This window comes from Dromiciops gliroides, chromosome 2 (genome assembly GCF_019393635.1).
Source record: "Dromiciops gliroides isolate mDroGli1 chromosome 2, mDroGli1.pri, whole genome shotgun sequence".
Lineage (NCBI taxonomy): Eukaryota > Metazoa > Chordata > Mammalia > Microbiotheria > Microbiotheriidae > Dromiciops > Dromiciops gliroides.
The window spans coordinates 485041443-485055444 of NC_057862.1; the positions used below are offsets into that span (position 1 = coordinate 485041443).

Sequence of the window (14002 nt, forward strand, 5' to 3'; positions counted from 1 at the left end):
GATCGTAATGGTACATTCTCCCTCAAGCTTTATATCTATGACACTATCTTCTTGTCCTGACAGAGGTTCCTGACATCATTCCTCTATAAATTAGAGATGGTTTCCTGGAGGAGTTGGTTTTGTAGGAACTGTCTAAAAGATGAAAGAGGAGAGAACATAGCAAGTTAGGACAAAACATAGGTTATACCTTAAAGATAAGAGTATAATGTCTATAATTTGGAAAAAATGAAACAGATATTCATGAAAGAAATTTAGCATCATGAGTAGAGATAGGGGGAAGATACAAGTGAAGTAATATTCTCTAGAACAGTAGTTCTCAAAATGTGATATGGGGATCCCTGATGAGACCCTTTCTGGAGGTTCATGAGGTCAAAACTCTTTTCATGATAACACAAAGACATTTTTAAATTTCTAAAATGGTAAATATTGATAGATATGCAGGCCATATAAACAAAAGCTCTTTGAGGGGTCCTGAATAATTTTTTAAGAATCTAAAGGAGTCCTGAATCAAAGGTTTGAGAACCACTGCTCTTGAGTGCTTAGTGGTATGCATTTGAATCTTGATCTACATCTCTAGGCTTTGATGGCTACTGAAATGATCAGCAATTGGAAAAGGAAATGGTAATGTTGAAGACTTAGGGAGCCAGAGTGTAGATCCTTGTTGATTGTCAGTCAGTAAGCATTTGTTAAGCACTTATTATATGTGAGGCACTGTGCTAGAGATATGAAAGGCAAAAGATAGTTCCTATTGTCAAGGAATTAGCAGTCTAATTGAGGAGATGACATGCAAAAAACTCTGAGCAAGATTTTTGCAGGAGAGATTGGAGATAATCAAAAGGAAAGTCAGTAAAATTAAGGGAGATGAGCAAAAGCTTCTTGTAGAAGGTGGGATTTTAGCTAAAACTTAAAGAAAGTTAGAAGGCAGAAATGAGAAAAGGCATTCCAGATATTGGGGACTGACAAAGAAAATTCCATGAGTACAAAGAGTCTTGGAAAGAGCAGCAAGGTAGCCAGTGTCACTGGAGTACCAGGGTGGGGCATGTAAGATGTAAGAAGACTACAAAAATGGGGCAGCTTGGTGGCGCAATGGATAGAGCACCTGCCCTGGATTCAGGAGGATCTAAGCTCAAATCTGGCCTCAGACACTTTACACTTACTAGCTGTGTGACCCTCGGCAAGTCACTGAATCCCAATTGTCTCACAAAAAAAAAAAGAGCCTGCAAAAGTGAGGGGAAAAGGTTATGAAGGACTTTAAATGCCAAACAGGATTTTATATTTAATTTTGAAGGTGATAGCCACTAGAGTTTATTGGGTAGGGTGGGGGGACTGCTATACATTTTAGGTGGTGAAGATGTTAAGAAAGAACTCATTTCTAGGGGATGAGCATGGGATGATCAGACTTGTGCTTTTTACTTTAACAGCTGAACTGAGGATGGACTATAGTAGAGAGAAACTTGATGTTGCCAGGCAACCAAGAGACTGTTGTAATAACGCTGATATGAGGTGATGAGGGCCTACACCAAGAGTGGTGGGAGTGTCAGAGGAGAGAAAGGGATGTAGATTGGAGAGATGTTACAAGGGTAAAATTGGTAAGCCTTGGCAACAGATTGGCTATGGGGAGGTGAGTTTAACACCTTGGTTGCAAGTCTGAGTGACTGGGAGGATGGTGGTACATTTGTTATTAATGAGAAAGTTGGGAAAGTGGTAGAATTTGGAAGAAAAGATGAGTTCAGTTTTGGACATGTTTGAGTTTAAGATGTCTACAGCATATCCACTTTGAGAGGTCCAGTAGACAATTGGAGATGGAAGACCAGAGGTCAGTAGAGATTAGAGCTAGGTAAGTAAATTTGAGAATCATCAATCAGTATAGAGATGATAGTCAAAATTATGGGAACTGATGAAATCACCCAGTGAAAAAATATAGAGGGGAAAGATAAAAGTACCCAGGATAGAGCCCTGAAGAACACCCATCTTTAGTAGTAGTAGGCTTTGTGTCAGCCTGACCTGGAAGAAGATCCAACAAAGGAGATTAAAAGAGTTTTCAGATAGGAGCAGAAGCAAGATAGAAGAGTATTAAGAAACAAGTGAGAGGGGAAAAAGTGGAGACGCATACAGTAGACAGCCTTCTCAAGGAGTTTGGTCACAAAATGAAGAAGATAGATAGGATGATAGCTATCAGGTCTGGATGAATCAAGTGAGGGTTTTTTGAGGATGGTGTGACATGGGCATGTTTGTAGACAGTAAGGAAGTAGCCAATAGACAGGGAGAGATCAAAGATAAGTGAGAGAATGGGGATGATAAGGAGAACTTTTTAGAGAACATGGGATTCACTTGTGAATGTAGAGAGGTTTGTCTTAGTAAGAAGTGCCACCTCTTCTTATGACACAGGGGTGAAGGCAGAGATAGTGGCAGAAGATATCTGATTGATGTGAGATGAGGAAAAGGGAGCTCTCAGCAAATGGCTTCAATTTTTTCAGTAAAATATGAGGTAAGGTTCTCAGCTGAGAGGGTGTGGATAGGGGAGACCTTGGGAGGTTTGAGGAGAGACAAAAAGACTGAGAAGAGCAGCTGTGGTGGGTGGAATAGCGAGTCACAGAGGTATAAAAGGATTGTCTTGCCATAGTGAGAGTCCAGTTGAGGTTACCTAACAAATTTGTAGTGGACCCAGTCAACCTCACTTTTGTGATTTTTCTCCAGCTTCAGTCAGTAATACATATATGGAGGTATGTGATTGTCCATATAAGAAATATACTTTTTGTTAAAGTTATGTTGGCTAGTACTAAGATCAAAAGATGTTATTGGAAGATTTAGGTTCCAAATTTTTATCAAACATCTATATTTTGAGTCTTCTATTTTGATTTTACAGAAGGATTTTTGTTTGTATTTGGGGGCCAAGATGAAAATAAGAAGATCCTGAGCTCAGGTGAAAAATATGATCCAGATTCTAATTCATGGAGTGCATTACCACCAATGAATGAGGTAAAAAAAAAAAAAAAACCTCTATTTCTCAATGAATTTTTCCTATAGCCTTTCTTTCCCTGTACAACAGTAATAAGCAAGCAAAAGCCTAGCTAACAAAGCCTCAGGGCTCCTGCTACCACCAATTAATTCCCTATCAATTCAGTGGGAAATTATACCTGACATTTATTTAACACTTAAAGTTTAGTAAGCCACTCTTCATAAATTATTTCTTTTAAGCCTTATAGCAACTCTATTAGGTAGGTACTATAAGTATTATCCCCATTTTACAGATAAGGAAACTGAGTAAAGAAGGGCTAAATGACTTACCAATAGTCACTAAGTGTCAAGAGAGTGGGATTGAACCTCAGGCGTTCCTGACTTTAAGTCCAGTACTCGAGCCACAAGAACCTGAGTGTAGTCCTTACCAGTGCCTCTCTTAGGTCTTGTCAGTACCTATGAACATAGCTCTTTCTTTTCTTTTTCTTTTTTTTTGCGTAGGGCAATAAGGGTTAAGTGACTTGCCCAAGGCCACACAACTAGTGTTAAGTGTCTGAAGCCGGATTTGAACTCAGGTCCTCCTGAATCCAGGGCCAGTGCTTTATCCACTGTGCCACCTAGCTGCCCCTGAACATAGCTCTTTCTAACAAATCAGCTTGCAAAGTTTCTTTCACTAAGTTGGTAGTAATAATGTCAAAACTCTGGCTTTATAACCCTACTTTCTGACTCAACTAGTGAATTTTCCAAGATTAATACTTAATCATGTTCCCTAGAGAAACCATTGCACTTGAGTCCCCATCTGTCTGTAATAAATCATAGAATCATAGAACTGAAAAGGGACCATAGCTTCCAACACATACCTGGAGTGTCAGTCTTTTCTACAACATGCCTAATTGGTCAGAGTCCACTTAACCTTCAGTGATAAGTCATTCCATTTTTGAACAGCTCTAATTATTTTATTTTATTTTTTCAAATAAAAATCTTTTCTCTCCCTCATCCCAGTTGAAAAAGAAAAAAAAATCAACTATTTATAGCCAAGTGAAACAAATTTTCACATTCGTAATATCTAACAATGTGTGTTTCTTTCTGCCTCTTGAGTCCATAACTCCTCTGGAGATGAATAACATGCTTTTTTTTTTTTTTTAGTCTGAATCCTGCTGCTCAGTTTATTTCTTTTTTTTTTATGTATAAGGTATTTTATTTTTTCTGTTACATGTAAAGATAGTTCTCAACTTTTGTTTATACAAGCTTTACAATTTCAGATTTTTCTCCCTCCCTCCCCCCTCCCCTAGACAGCAGGTAATCTGATATAGGTTATATCTATATATCTCTATACATATAGATATAGATATATACACACACATATATATACACATAATAACATTAATCCTATTTCTGCATTAATCCTGTTACAAGAGAAAGAATCAGAGCAGTGATGCAAAACCTTAAAATAGAAAAAAATAACAACAGCACCCAAAACAAAAGAAATAATATGGTTCGATCAGCATCTATACTCCACAGTTCTTTCTTTCTTTTTTTTTCTTGGATTTGGAGATCCTCTTCTATCATGAGTTCCCTGGAACTCTTCTGTACCATTGCATTGGTGAGAAGAATATAGTCCATCACAGTAGGTCATCACTCAATGTTGATGATACTGTGTACAATGTTCTTCTGGTTCTGCTCATCTCACTCATCATCAGCTCACGTAAGACCCTCCAGGTTTCTCTGAACTCTTCCTGCTCATCATTTCTTACAGCACAATAGTATTCCATTGTATTCATATACCACAACTTGTCCAGCCATTCCCCAATTGATGGGCACCCCCTCAACTTCCAATTCCTTGCTACCACGTAAAGAGCAGCTATAAATATTTTTGTACATGTGGGTCCCTTTCCCCCTTCCATGATTTCTTTGGGCAAAAGACCTAAAAGTGGAATTGCTGGGTCAAAGGGTATGCATAGCTTTATAGCCCTTTGGGCATAATTCCAAATTGCTCTCCAGAATGGTTGGATCAGCTCACAGCTCCACCAACAGTGGATTAGTGTTCCAATTTTCCCACAGCCTCTCCAACATTCATTATCTTCCTTTTTTGTCATTTTAGCCAATCTGATAGGTGTCAGGTGGTACCTCAGAGTTGTTTTTATTTGTATCTCTCTAATCATTAGAGATTTAGAGCATTTTTTCATATGGGAATAGATAGCTTTGGTTTCTTCATCAGAAAACTGCCTGTTCATATCCTTTGACCATTTCTCAATTGGGGAATGACTTGGATTCTTATAAATTTGATTTAGTTCCCTATATATTTTAGAGATGAGGCCTTTATCAGAAGCACTGGCCTCAAAAATTGTTTCCCAGATTTCTGCCTCCCTTCCAATTTTGGATGCATTGCTTCGAATAACATGCTTCTTTTGGAATTGTGATTAATTATTGCATTGATTAAAGTTCATAAGTGTTTCAAAGTTGTTTGTCTTCACTGTGTTGTTATTATAGTATAAACTGTTCTCTTATTCTGCTCATTTCACTCTTCACACGAGTCTTCCCAGGTTTCTTTGAAACTATCCCTTTCATCATTACTTATAGTACAAAAGCATTCCACTATATATAGTATAATTTGTTCAACCATTCCTAAACTGATGGGCACCCTCTTAGTTTTCAGTTCTTTGTCACTACAAAAAGAGCTGCTATAAATATTTTTGTACATATGGATGTTTTTCCTCTCTTTTTGGTAGTAGTGATATAGCTGGGTCCAAATGGTATGCACAGTGTAGTAACTTTTGAGGCATGTCAAAATTGCTTTCCAGAAGGACCAGCTGTAATTGTTAAGAATTCTTTTCCTTATATTGAAGTGAAATTTGACTCTTTAACCTCTTCCTCAGGTAGCAGAGCTAAGACCAAGAAAGCAAATTTAATTCCTCTTCTCCATGATAGATCTAGAGATGTTTTAATATAGCAGTATATTTAATACATAATATAACAATAATATCACCATTCTCCTAATCCCACTCTCCAAAGTCTTCTCTTCATACTAAACATTTCCATGTCTTTTAATCATTTCTTAAATGGCAGAGTTTGAGTCCCTTCACATCCTAGTTGACTCCCTATGGACAGTTTCCATTTGTCAAAGGCTTTCTGAAATGTGGCACCCAGAACTGTATGCCATCGTTTGGCCATGGCTAATTAACTGCAATTACTATTAGGTTTTTTGTTTCTGCACTCTTGAGATATATATATATATATATATATATATATATATATATATATATATATATATATATATATAGTGCTATACTTACCACCTCTTAATCTGTAACCTTGAGAGAGGCAGATTTAGGTTGAATATAAAGAAAAGTTTCAAATAAAATAGCTGTCCAAAAATGGAATAAGCTGCCCTTGGTGGTGTTGGTGGTGGGTTTCCCTTTACTAGAAGTTTTATGACAGAGATCAGATGACTTCTTATTGGGATGTTGTAGAGAAGATTTCTATTTAAGTACAGCTTGAACTAGATGAACTCTGAGACTCTTTCTTCCTCTGAGATTGTCTGTCAATAAAATAGACCCTTAGATTCAAAGGAATTAGAAATAGTTTAGAGGATTTCATAGAAGAAAATAGTAATGGAAAATGAATTCTGACTTCTGACCCTGATACTCCCTCATTGTGACAGAATAAAATTAAAGCTGTGATGTTACATTCAGTGTGATTATTAACTTTCATCATCAGTTTTCTGAGCTTATAACAATACCTGATGACCTTTATATAGTGCTTTTATATACATAATCTCATTTGTTCCAGGCCACAGCTCTGAGGTAAATTCTACAGGTAATTTTTTTACCCATTTTACATATGAAGAAACAGCTTTCAGAGAGGTTGTGACTTGCCCATGGTCACACAACTACTAAGCTTTTGGAGATGGGTTTCAAACCGGACTCTTTTTTTTTCTTTTTTTTTTACATTAAGACCAATCCCTGTTCTGTTATACTATAATGCTCTGAGTATATGATTCACAATTATATGGCTAATTTTGAAAGTAAAATTATTCTTTGGTGTCCTTTTAGGCAAGACAAACTTTTGGAATTGTGGAGATAGATGGAATGCTATACGTTTTAGGTGGTGAAGATGGTGAGAAAGAGCTGATTTCCATGGAATGTTATGATATATATTCTAAAACCTGGACAAAACAGCCTGATTTGACCATGGTTAGAAAGGTAAAAACTATACCTTGCATTAAGCACTGTTCAACTATTTTCTCTGAAGTCTCTGCTTCTGTGACAAATTCATATTTCTTCATCTCTAGATAAGTCTTTTGACATAGCTTTTAGAGGAAGCCTTTTCCTATAGGAATCCAACCTCAGGTTTTAATAGGTATAAACCAAAATAGAAGACTGTTTCTTTCAGAGTTTCAGCTACGTAAGACATTAAACTTTCTCTATATTTACATTTAGTAACCAAATGTGGACATGGTTCTTTTCTTAGGGAGAAAGGTACTGAAGGAAATTAAGTTTTTTACATCTAGAATGCCACAATTACACAGCAAGTATATTCTAAGTAAACTCAGTGACTCATTTAAATCCTTAATTTTTACATATGATAATGTATATCCATTGGTGTTCACTTGTGCTATGTTCCAGGATGATGGCTATGTGTCTGTGTGTCTGTGCCTGTGTGTTAGATGCGACTGTTTTAGGCAAGTATTCAAGTAGAATACTTGATCCTCTTCTCTCTCTGAGGATCAAAATTATATACATTACTTCTTGAATCTTACTTTCTCTTCAAATCATTGAATTTTAATGATGAAGATAGTAATCGCTTTACTTTTTGAAACTGCTACATTTCTGAAATGGGTCCTTTCTGATAGAGCATTTTAAATTGGCAAGTATTACATTTAATAGTGAATTTTTTTTTTAATTTGATTTTTTAGATTGGCTGCTATGCAGCTATGAAAAAGAAAATCTATGCAATGGGGGGAGGATCATATGGAAAACTCTTTGAGTCTGTGGAGTGTTATGATCCTAGGACCCAGCAATGGACTGCTATTTGTCCATTAAAAGAAAAGAGGTATGCATATGGTTGGGTGTTTTGTTTTGTTTTTTGAAAACTTATTTGTTTAGTAAATAAAATTAAGTTTTACAGTATCTTAGAGTTTGTTTTGTTAGTCATTTTAAAAGAATTCTAATCAAGGCATATTTTTGTGTTAAGACTATCTTGTCTATCTTATATTCCATTTCTGTGGATAGATTTTTTTGTTTTTGTTTTTAAAAAATAGAATTAAGATATTTCCTATAGAATTAAAGTATGCCATTGATTACATAAGAATTTGGAACCATTTCTTTCTTCATTATTTTTATAGACCCGTATATATAAGATAGTGAATGTAATAAGTGCATATGGCAGAAGAAAGGGAAAGTAAGCTAGCCAGGTGTAATGATTGGAATGACGCCACCTACTGGAGACTTACTATAGGAAAGCTCCACCATGAGGAGAATGCCATGCGGCTTTTCCTTGGCGTCAAGAAGTGACGTTTGCTCATGGGTACTGTCTATCAAGGCTACCAGCCAATCGACTTGAGGAGCCTCCCATTTTCTGGGAGGGGACAGGAAGGAGGAAGGAAGGAGGGCCTGCACGGAGAGCTCTGTCTCTTTTGGGTTCCTGACTTCACCATGGTGGTGGTGGCAGCAGCAGAGGACTTCACAGGAAAATTGAGGAAAGATAGGATTGCCAGAGCTGTAGGAATTCTGTTCTCAATCTTTCTTATTCTATCTTTCAATAAACCCTTAAAAACCTAAACTCGTTTTATCAGTGATTTTAGTCAGTTTCCCCCAAAACTGGGGGAACAGATTAGAACCAACATTTAGAATTTTACATTACACACAGGGAAGAGACTAGAGACTAATGTGAATGGTTATTTTAAAGAAAGTCATATTTAACGTGTGAGAATTGTGAAGTAATCACCTATGAGTAAGTTTCTAAATATAGCATTACATATTAGGAAAAGTGGAAAGAATAGAGGATAGAATAACCAAGACCATTTTTAAAAGGGAAAGAATCTAGAGAGAAATGATAGTAAAGACGTAACTCTTTTAAGTATGTAGATTTCCAAAAGATTTATGTGAAAAAAAGTGATCAATTTTCAACATTCCCTGAGAAGAGAATTAGAAAAAATGTTTTTTTAAGTTTTGGGGTTTTTTTGTTTTGTTTTGTTTTGTTTTTAGTGAGGCAATTGGGGTTAAGTGACTTGCCCTGGGTCACACCGCTAGTAAGTGTGTGTTAAGTGTCTGAGGCCGGATTTGAACTCAGGTACTCCTGACTCCAGGGCCGGTGCTCTATCCACTGCGCCACCTAGCTGCCCCAAGTTTTTAAAAACATAAATAAATTGGGTTAGAAAAAAACTGAGTATCATTGCTACTAAAGCAAGTTGCTAATAACATTCTCCTTTATTAAGGGCAGGTAGGTGGCACAGTGGATAAAGCACTGGCCCTGGATTCTGGAGGACCTGAGTTCAAATCTGACCTCAGACACTTGACACTTACTAGCTTTGTGACCCTGGGCAAGTCACTTAACCCTCATTGCGCTGCCAAAAAAAAAAGGCTTCTCCTTTATTATCTATTAAGGAAAGACCATTTCTTGTAATATCTTAAATGATATAAAGTTCTATGTGGAATAGATAATCTTTAAGTCTTTGCTAACTGTGATGTTTAAAATCTAAATTGTGGTTGCCTTGAATTAAAAAGCTTCAGTACCAGTCTTTGGGCATTAAACATTTATTAAAGCATACAGATATTTACAAGGAGTTCAGAAAGTTAAGAAAAAGAAGTCCTACCTAGCCTAGAGTTCCAGCCTGGTTGGGTTCTTCCTGAAGTCCTCCTCCAGGAGCCTGCTTTAATCAGGAACTCTCTAGCAAGCTGATTGTGGAAGCTTTTTATAGGTCTGGAACAGAGGCGGTCCTTACACACTGCTTCAAGCTGATTGGTTGGCGTCATCCAAATCCATTGGCTTTGAAGGTGTTCTCAAGTTGAGTTCCCAGTCTAATTTCTGAGAACAATACCTTCTTTTTTTTTTTTAATTAATAAAGTATTTTATTTTTTTCCGTTACATGTAAAGATAGTTCTCAACTTTTGTTTATACAAGCTTTACAATTTCAGATTTTTCTCCCTCCCTCCCCCCTTCCCTAGACAGCAGGTAATCTGATATAGTTGTTTTATATATATATATATATATATATATATATATACATATACATATATACATATATATACATAATAACATTAATCCTATTTCTGCATTAGTCATGTTATAAGAGAAAAAATCAGAGCAATGATGAAAAACCTCAAAATAGAAAAAAACAACAGCATCAAAAACAAAAGAAATAGTATGGTTCATTCAGCATCTATACTCCGCAGTTCTATTTTTTTTTTCTTGGATTTGGAGATCCTCTTCTATCATGAGTTCCCTGGAACTCTTCTGTGCCATTGCATTAGTGAGAAGAATATAGTCCATCACAGTAGGTCAACACTCAATGTTGATGATACTGTGTACAATGTTCTTCTGGTTCTGCTCATCTCACTCATCATCAGCTCACGTGAGACCCTCCAGGTTTCTCTGAACTCCTCCTGCTCATCATTTCTTACAGCACAATAGTATTCCATTGTATTCATATACCACAACTTGTCCAGCCATTCCCCAGTTGATGAGCACCCCCTCAACTTCCAATTCCTTGCCACCACGTAAAGAGCAGCTATAAATATTTTTGTACATGTGGGTCCCTTTCCCCTTTCCATGATTTCTTTGGGAAAAAGACCCAAAAGTGGTATTGCTGGGTCAAAGGGTATGCACAGCTTTATTGCCCTTTGGGCATAATTCCAAATTGCTCTCCAGAATGGTTGGATCTGCTCACAGCTCCACCAACAGTGGATTAGTGTTCCAATTTTCCCACAGCTTCTCCAACATTTATTATTTTTCTTTTTTTGTCATTTTAGCCAATCTGATAGGTGTCAGGTGGTACCTCAGAGTTGTTTTTATTTGCATCTCTCTAATCATTAGAGATTTAGAGCATTTTTTCATATGGGAATAGATAGCTTTGGTTTCTTCATCAGAAAACTGCCTGTTCATATCCTTTGACCATTTCTCAATTGGGGAATGACTTGGGTTCTTATAAATTTGATTTAGTTCCCTATATATTTTAGAGATGAGGCCTTTATCAGAAGTACTGGCCTCAAAAATTATTTCCCAGATTTCTGCCTCCCTTCTAATTTTGGATGCATTGCTTCTGTTTGTACAAAAATTTTTTAATTTAATGTAATCAAAATCATCCATTTTGCATTTTATAATATACTCTATCTCTTGTTTGGTCAAAAACTGTTTTCCTTTCCAAAGATCTGATAGGTAGACTATTCCTTTCTTTCCTAATTTACCTATGGTATCACCTCTTAAGAACAATACCTTCTTAAGGGCTAGCCAGGTGTGATTACAATCCAGTTAACTTGAAGTAGGCTTAATCAGCAGTCAATCACTCTCACTTGATTCAATCAGTATAGATTAATCTCCAGGTGGGTCTTTGAGTATCTGCTAAATCCCATTATTTCATCACATAACCTTGTATGAAACTACAACAATATGAGTAGTACTCTATAGATCACTTGTTCTTCCCTTATTTTACCCTTCACTTAAATCAGGTAAACTTCTTTGTTATTCCTATTGCCCTTATTCTCCTGCCCCCTTCTAGGCTATTTCTTTCAACCCTTTTCACAAGTTAAGCTTTAATCATATTAGCACTAATTCCACAGTCCATCCTTTACACCCTCAAATTCTTCTTAACTCTAGTTCTTTCTAATGGTAATAGTAATAATAATAATAGGTAATATTTATAAAGTTTGTTTGCCAAAGTACTTTTTGTATGTTATCTTATTTGATCCTACTCAGATTTCACTTTAAAATGCAAAAGTGAACTCTCACACATTCCTCATATATTTAGATAACCCTTATTTAATAATGTTAATTAGACTTACAACTAACAAAAATAATAGAAACTGATATTATTAGGATAATACTTTGTTCATCGAGTATTCAATAAACAAAAAATTAGTTGAAAGTAGGGGTAGTTTCTGACTTTCTGAATACTTAAGATAAAATAATTCTTACTATACTCAAGTGTTTTCTGTATTTTGTTTTAGTCCATCACGTAAACTTTAGGTCACATTTTTGATAATTTTTTTTTATAATATTAACTATGTGAATAGTGTTTATTCAGTAAATAAGCACCCCAAAAAAAGGATAACTATGTTCATCAGAAAACTTAGCACTTTACAAAATTAGAGCAAGCTAGAAGCTTAAAATAAAATAACTGTACAAACCAATATGTATGTCTAGTATTTAATACACTATTCTTGGCTTATCAGATTTGGTGCTGTGGCTTGTGGAGTTGCCTTGGAACTCTATGTATTTGGTGGAGTCAGAAGTCGTGAGGAAAATCAAAACAGTGACATGGTGACATGCAAATCAGAATTCTACCATGATGAATTCAAAAGGTAAATCATCTATTCATGGTTAGACTATAATCCTTTATGAGAGTATTAAAGGGTGGCACTACACTGGAAGTTGGAAGAACAACTTTGTCATTACTTGTGTGACACTGGATAAGACAGGTACTTCTCTGGTCCCAGGTGTCCTTGTCTATAAAATCTAGGGGTTTGCCCAGATTATAATCTTAGAATGTTAATTATTCTGTGACTTTAATAAATGGTTTTCTTTTTGTATTTTATTTTGAGAGAATGTAAGTGCCTGTACTTGCACTTAACAGGTCTCTAATATATATAGAGAGATAGTCTGTTTACTTAAACTATCACTGACTACAAATATTCAGGGGCAGCTGGGTGGCACAGTGAATAGAGTACCAGGCCTGGAGTCAGGAATACTCATCTTCCTGAGTTCAAATCTGGCCTGAGAGACTATTACTAACTGGATGACCCTGGGCAAGTTACTTAACCCAGTTTGCCTCTATTTCCTCCTTCATTAAATGAGCTGGAGAAGGAAATGGCAAACCACTCTAGTATCTTTGCAAAGAGTCGGACCTGACTGAACTAATTAGCAATTTTTATTTTGATCTCAAAGTTTACCAGGAGGGGGTGCTGTAGCACCAAATTGAACTCCATATCCTTAGGAGGTGAAGGCAAAAGTAAGTTATTGTGGCTATTTCAGAACCATTCGTTAAAGGTACAAAAGTCTAAATGAATTTGGGTGAGAATTCATTTTAATAGTTTTAAGTCATTTTTCTCCAGTATGACTGTGAAGCCACATTGGAAGGGAAATAGATTACTATTTTAGTTAGAGGGCTTATACATGTTTTAGGGGATTTGAAAAGAGCTTTTAACTCATAGTATACCTTAGACCCAGAGGATAACTTCTACTACCCAAAGGTATAAAATGATATTTGGATCATTTCCTGAATACTTACAAGATAATTTCAGTAATGAACAATAGTAAATCAAGTTTTCGTGCACTATTAAGTAGATAACATATCTAATACAGCAATTTCTACAGGGTCTTGCAGTAGCATCCATAATATTGCTGTTACATACCTAGAACAAGGGATCTTAATTTTGATCTGTCTTTTTATCTGGACCCTTCTGGCAATCTGTTGAAACTTAGGGACCTTTAGAATATTTTTAAGTGTATAAAATAAAATATATACAATTACAGAGGAAATCAGATTAAAATACAATGACAAAAATATTTTTAAAAACAAGTTCATCGAGCCCAGAATGAGAACCCCTCACCTAGATTCTTAAAGGTTCTACTTGTTGCAGCAAACTCTTGTCATTACTCCTCATTCTTACACATTGAGCTTTATCATATCTTTATCTCGATGTTGACCAGCTCTTACCACCCACAGTTAATTCCTTCTTGCCTCTCCCAATATTCCTCCATTATAATTTTTTATTGTAATAGCCTTGCCTTCTAACAATAACAGGATATTGTAGTCATGTGGTTCTGGACCCCTTTTGCATTGAATAATGTAAAGAAAATTTGTGTCCTAAGTGCCAGCAGGCTATAT

The 14002-nt window shown here is 36.0% G+C and overlaps 1 protein-coding gene and 1 long non-coding RNA gene across 2 annotated transcripts in view; one reads left to right on the top strand and one right to left on the bottom strand.

The window, feature by feature from the left end:
- GAN (gigaxonin) overlaps window positions 1–14002 on the top strand; it is an 89075-nt gene that overhangs the window by 56803 nt on the left and 18270 nt on the right. The window contains exons 6-9 of the mRNA XM_043983482.1: window positions 2867–2979; window positions 7011–7160; window positions 7874–8010; window positions 12348–12476. Coding sequence (XP_043839417.1) covers window positions 2867–2979; window positions 7011–7160; window positions 7874–8010; window positions 12348–12476 — 529 coding nt within the window. The remainder of the gene's footprint in view (window positions 1–2866; window positions 2980–7010; window positions 7161–7873; window positions 8011–12347; window positions 12477–14002) is intronic.
- The window catches only part of LOC122740784, a 26406-nt gene continuing 12404 nt past the window's right edge, over window positions 1–14002 (bottom strand). Inside the window, exon 3 of the long non-coding RNA XR_006354773.1 lies at window positions 1–132. This is a non-coding gene — a long non-coding RNA (uncharacterized LOC122740784). The remainder of the gene's footprint in view (window positions 133–14002) is intronic.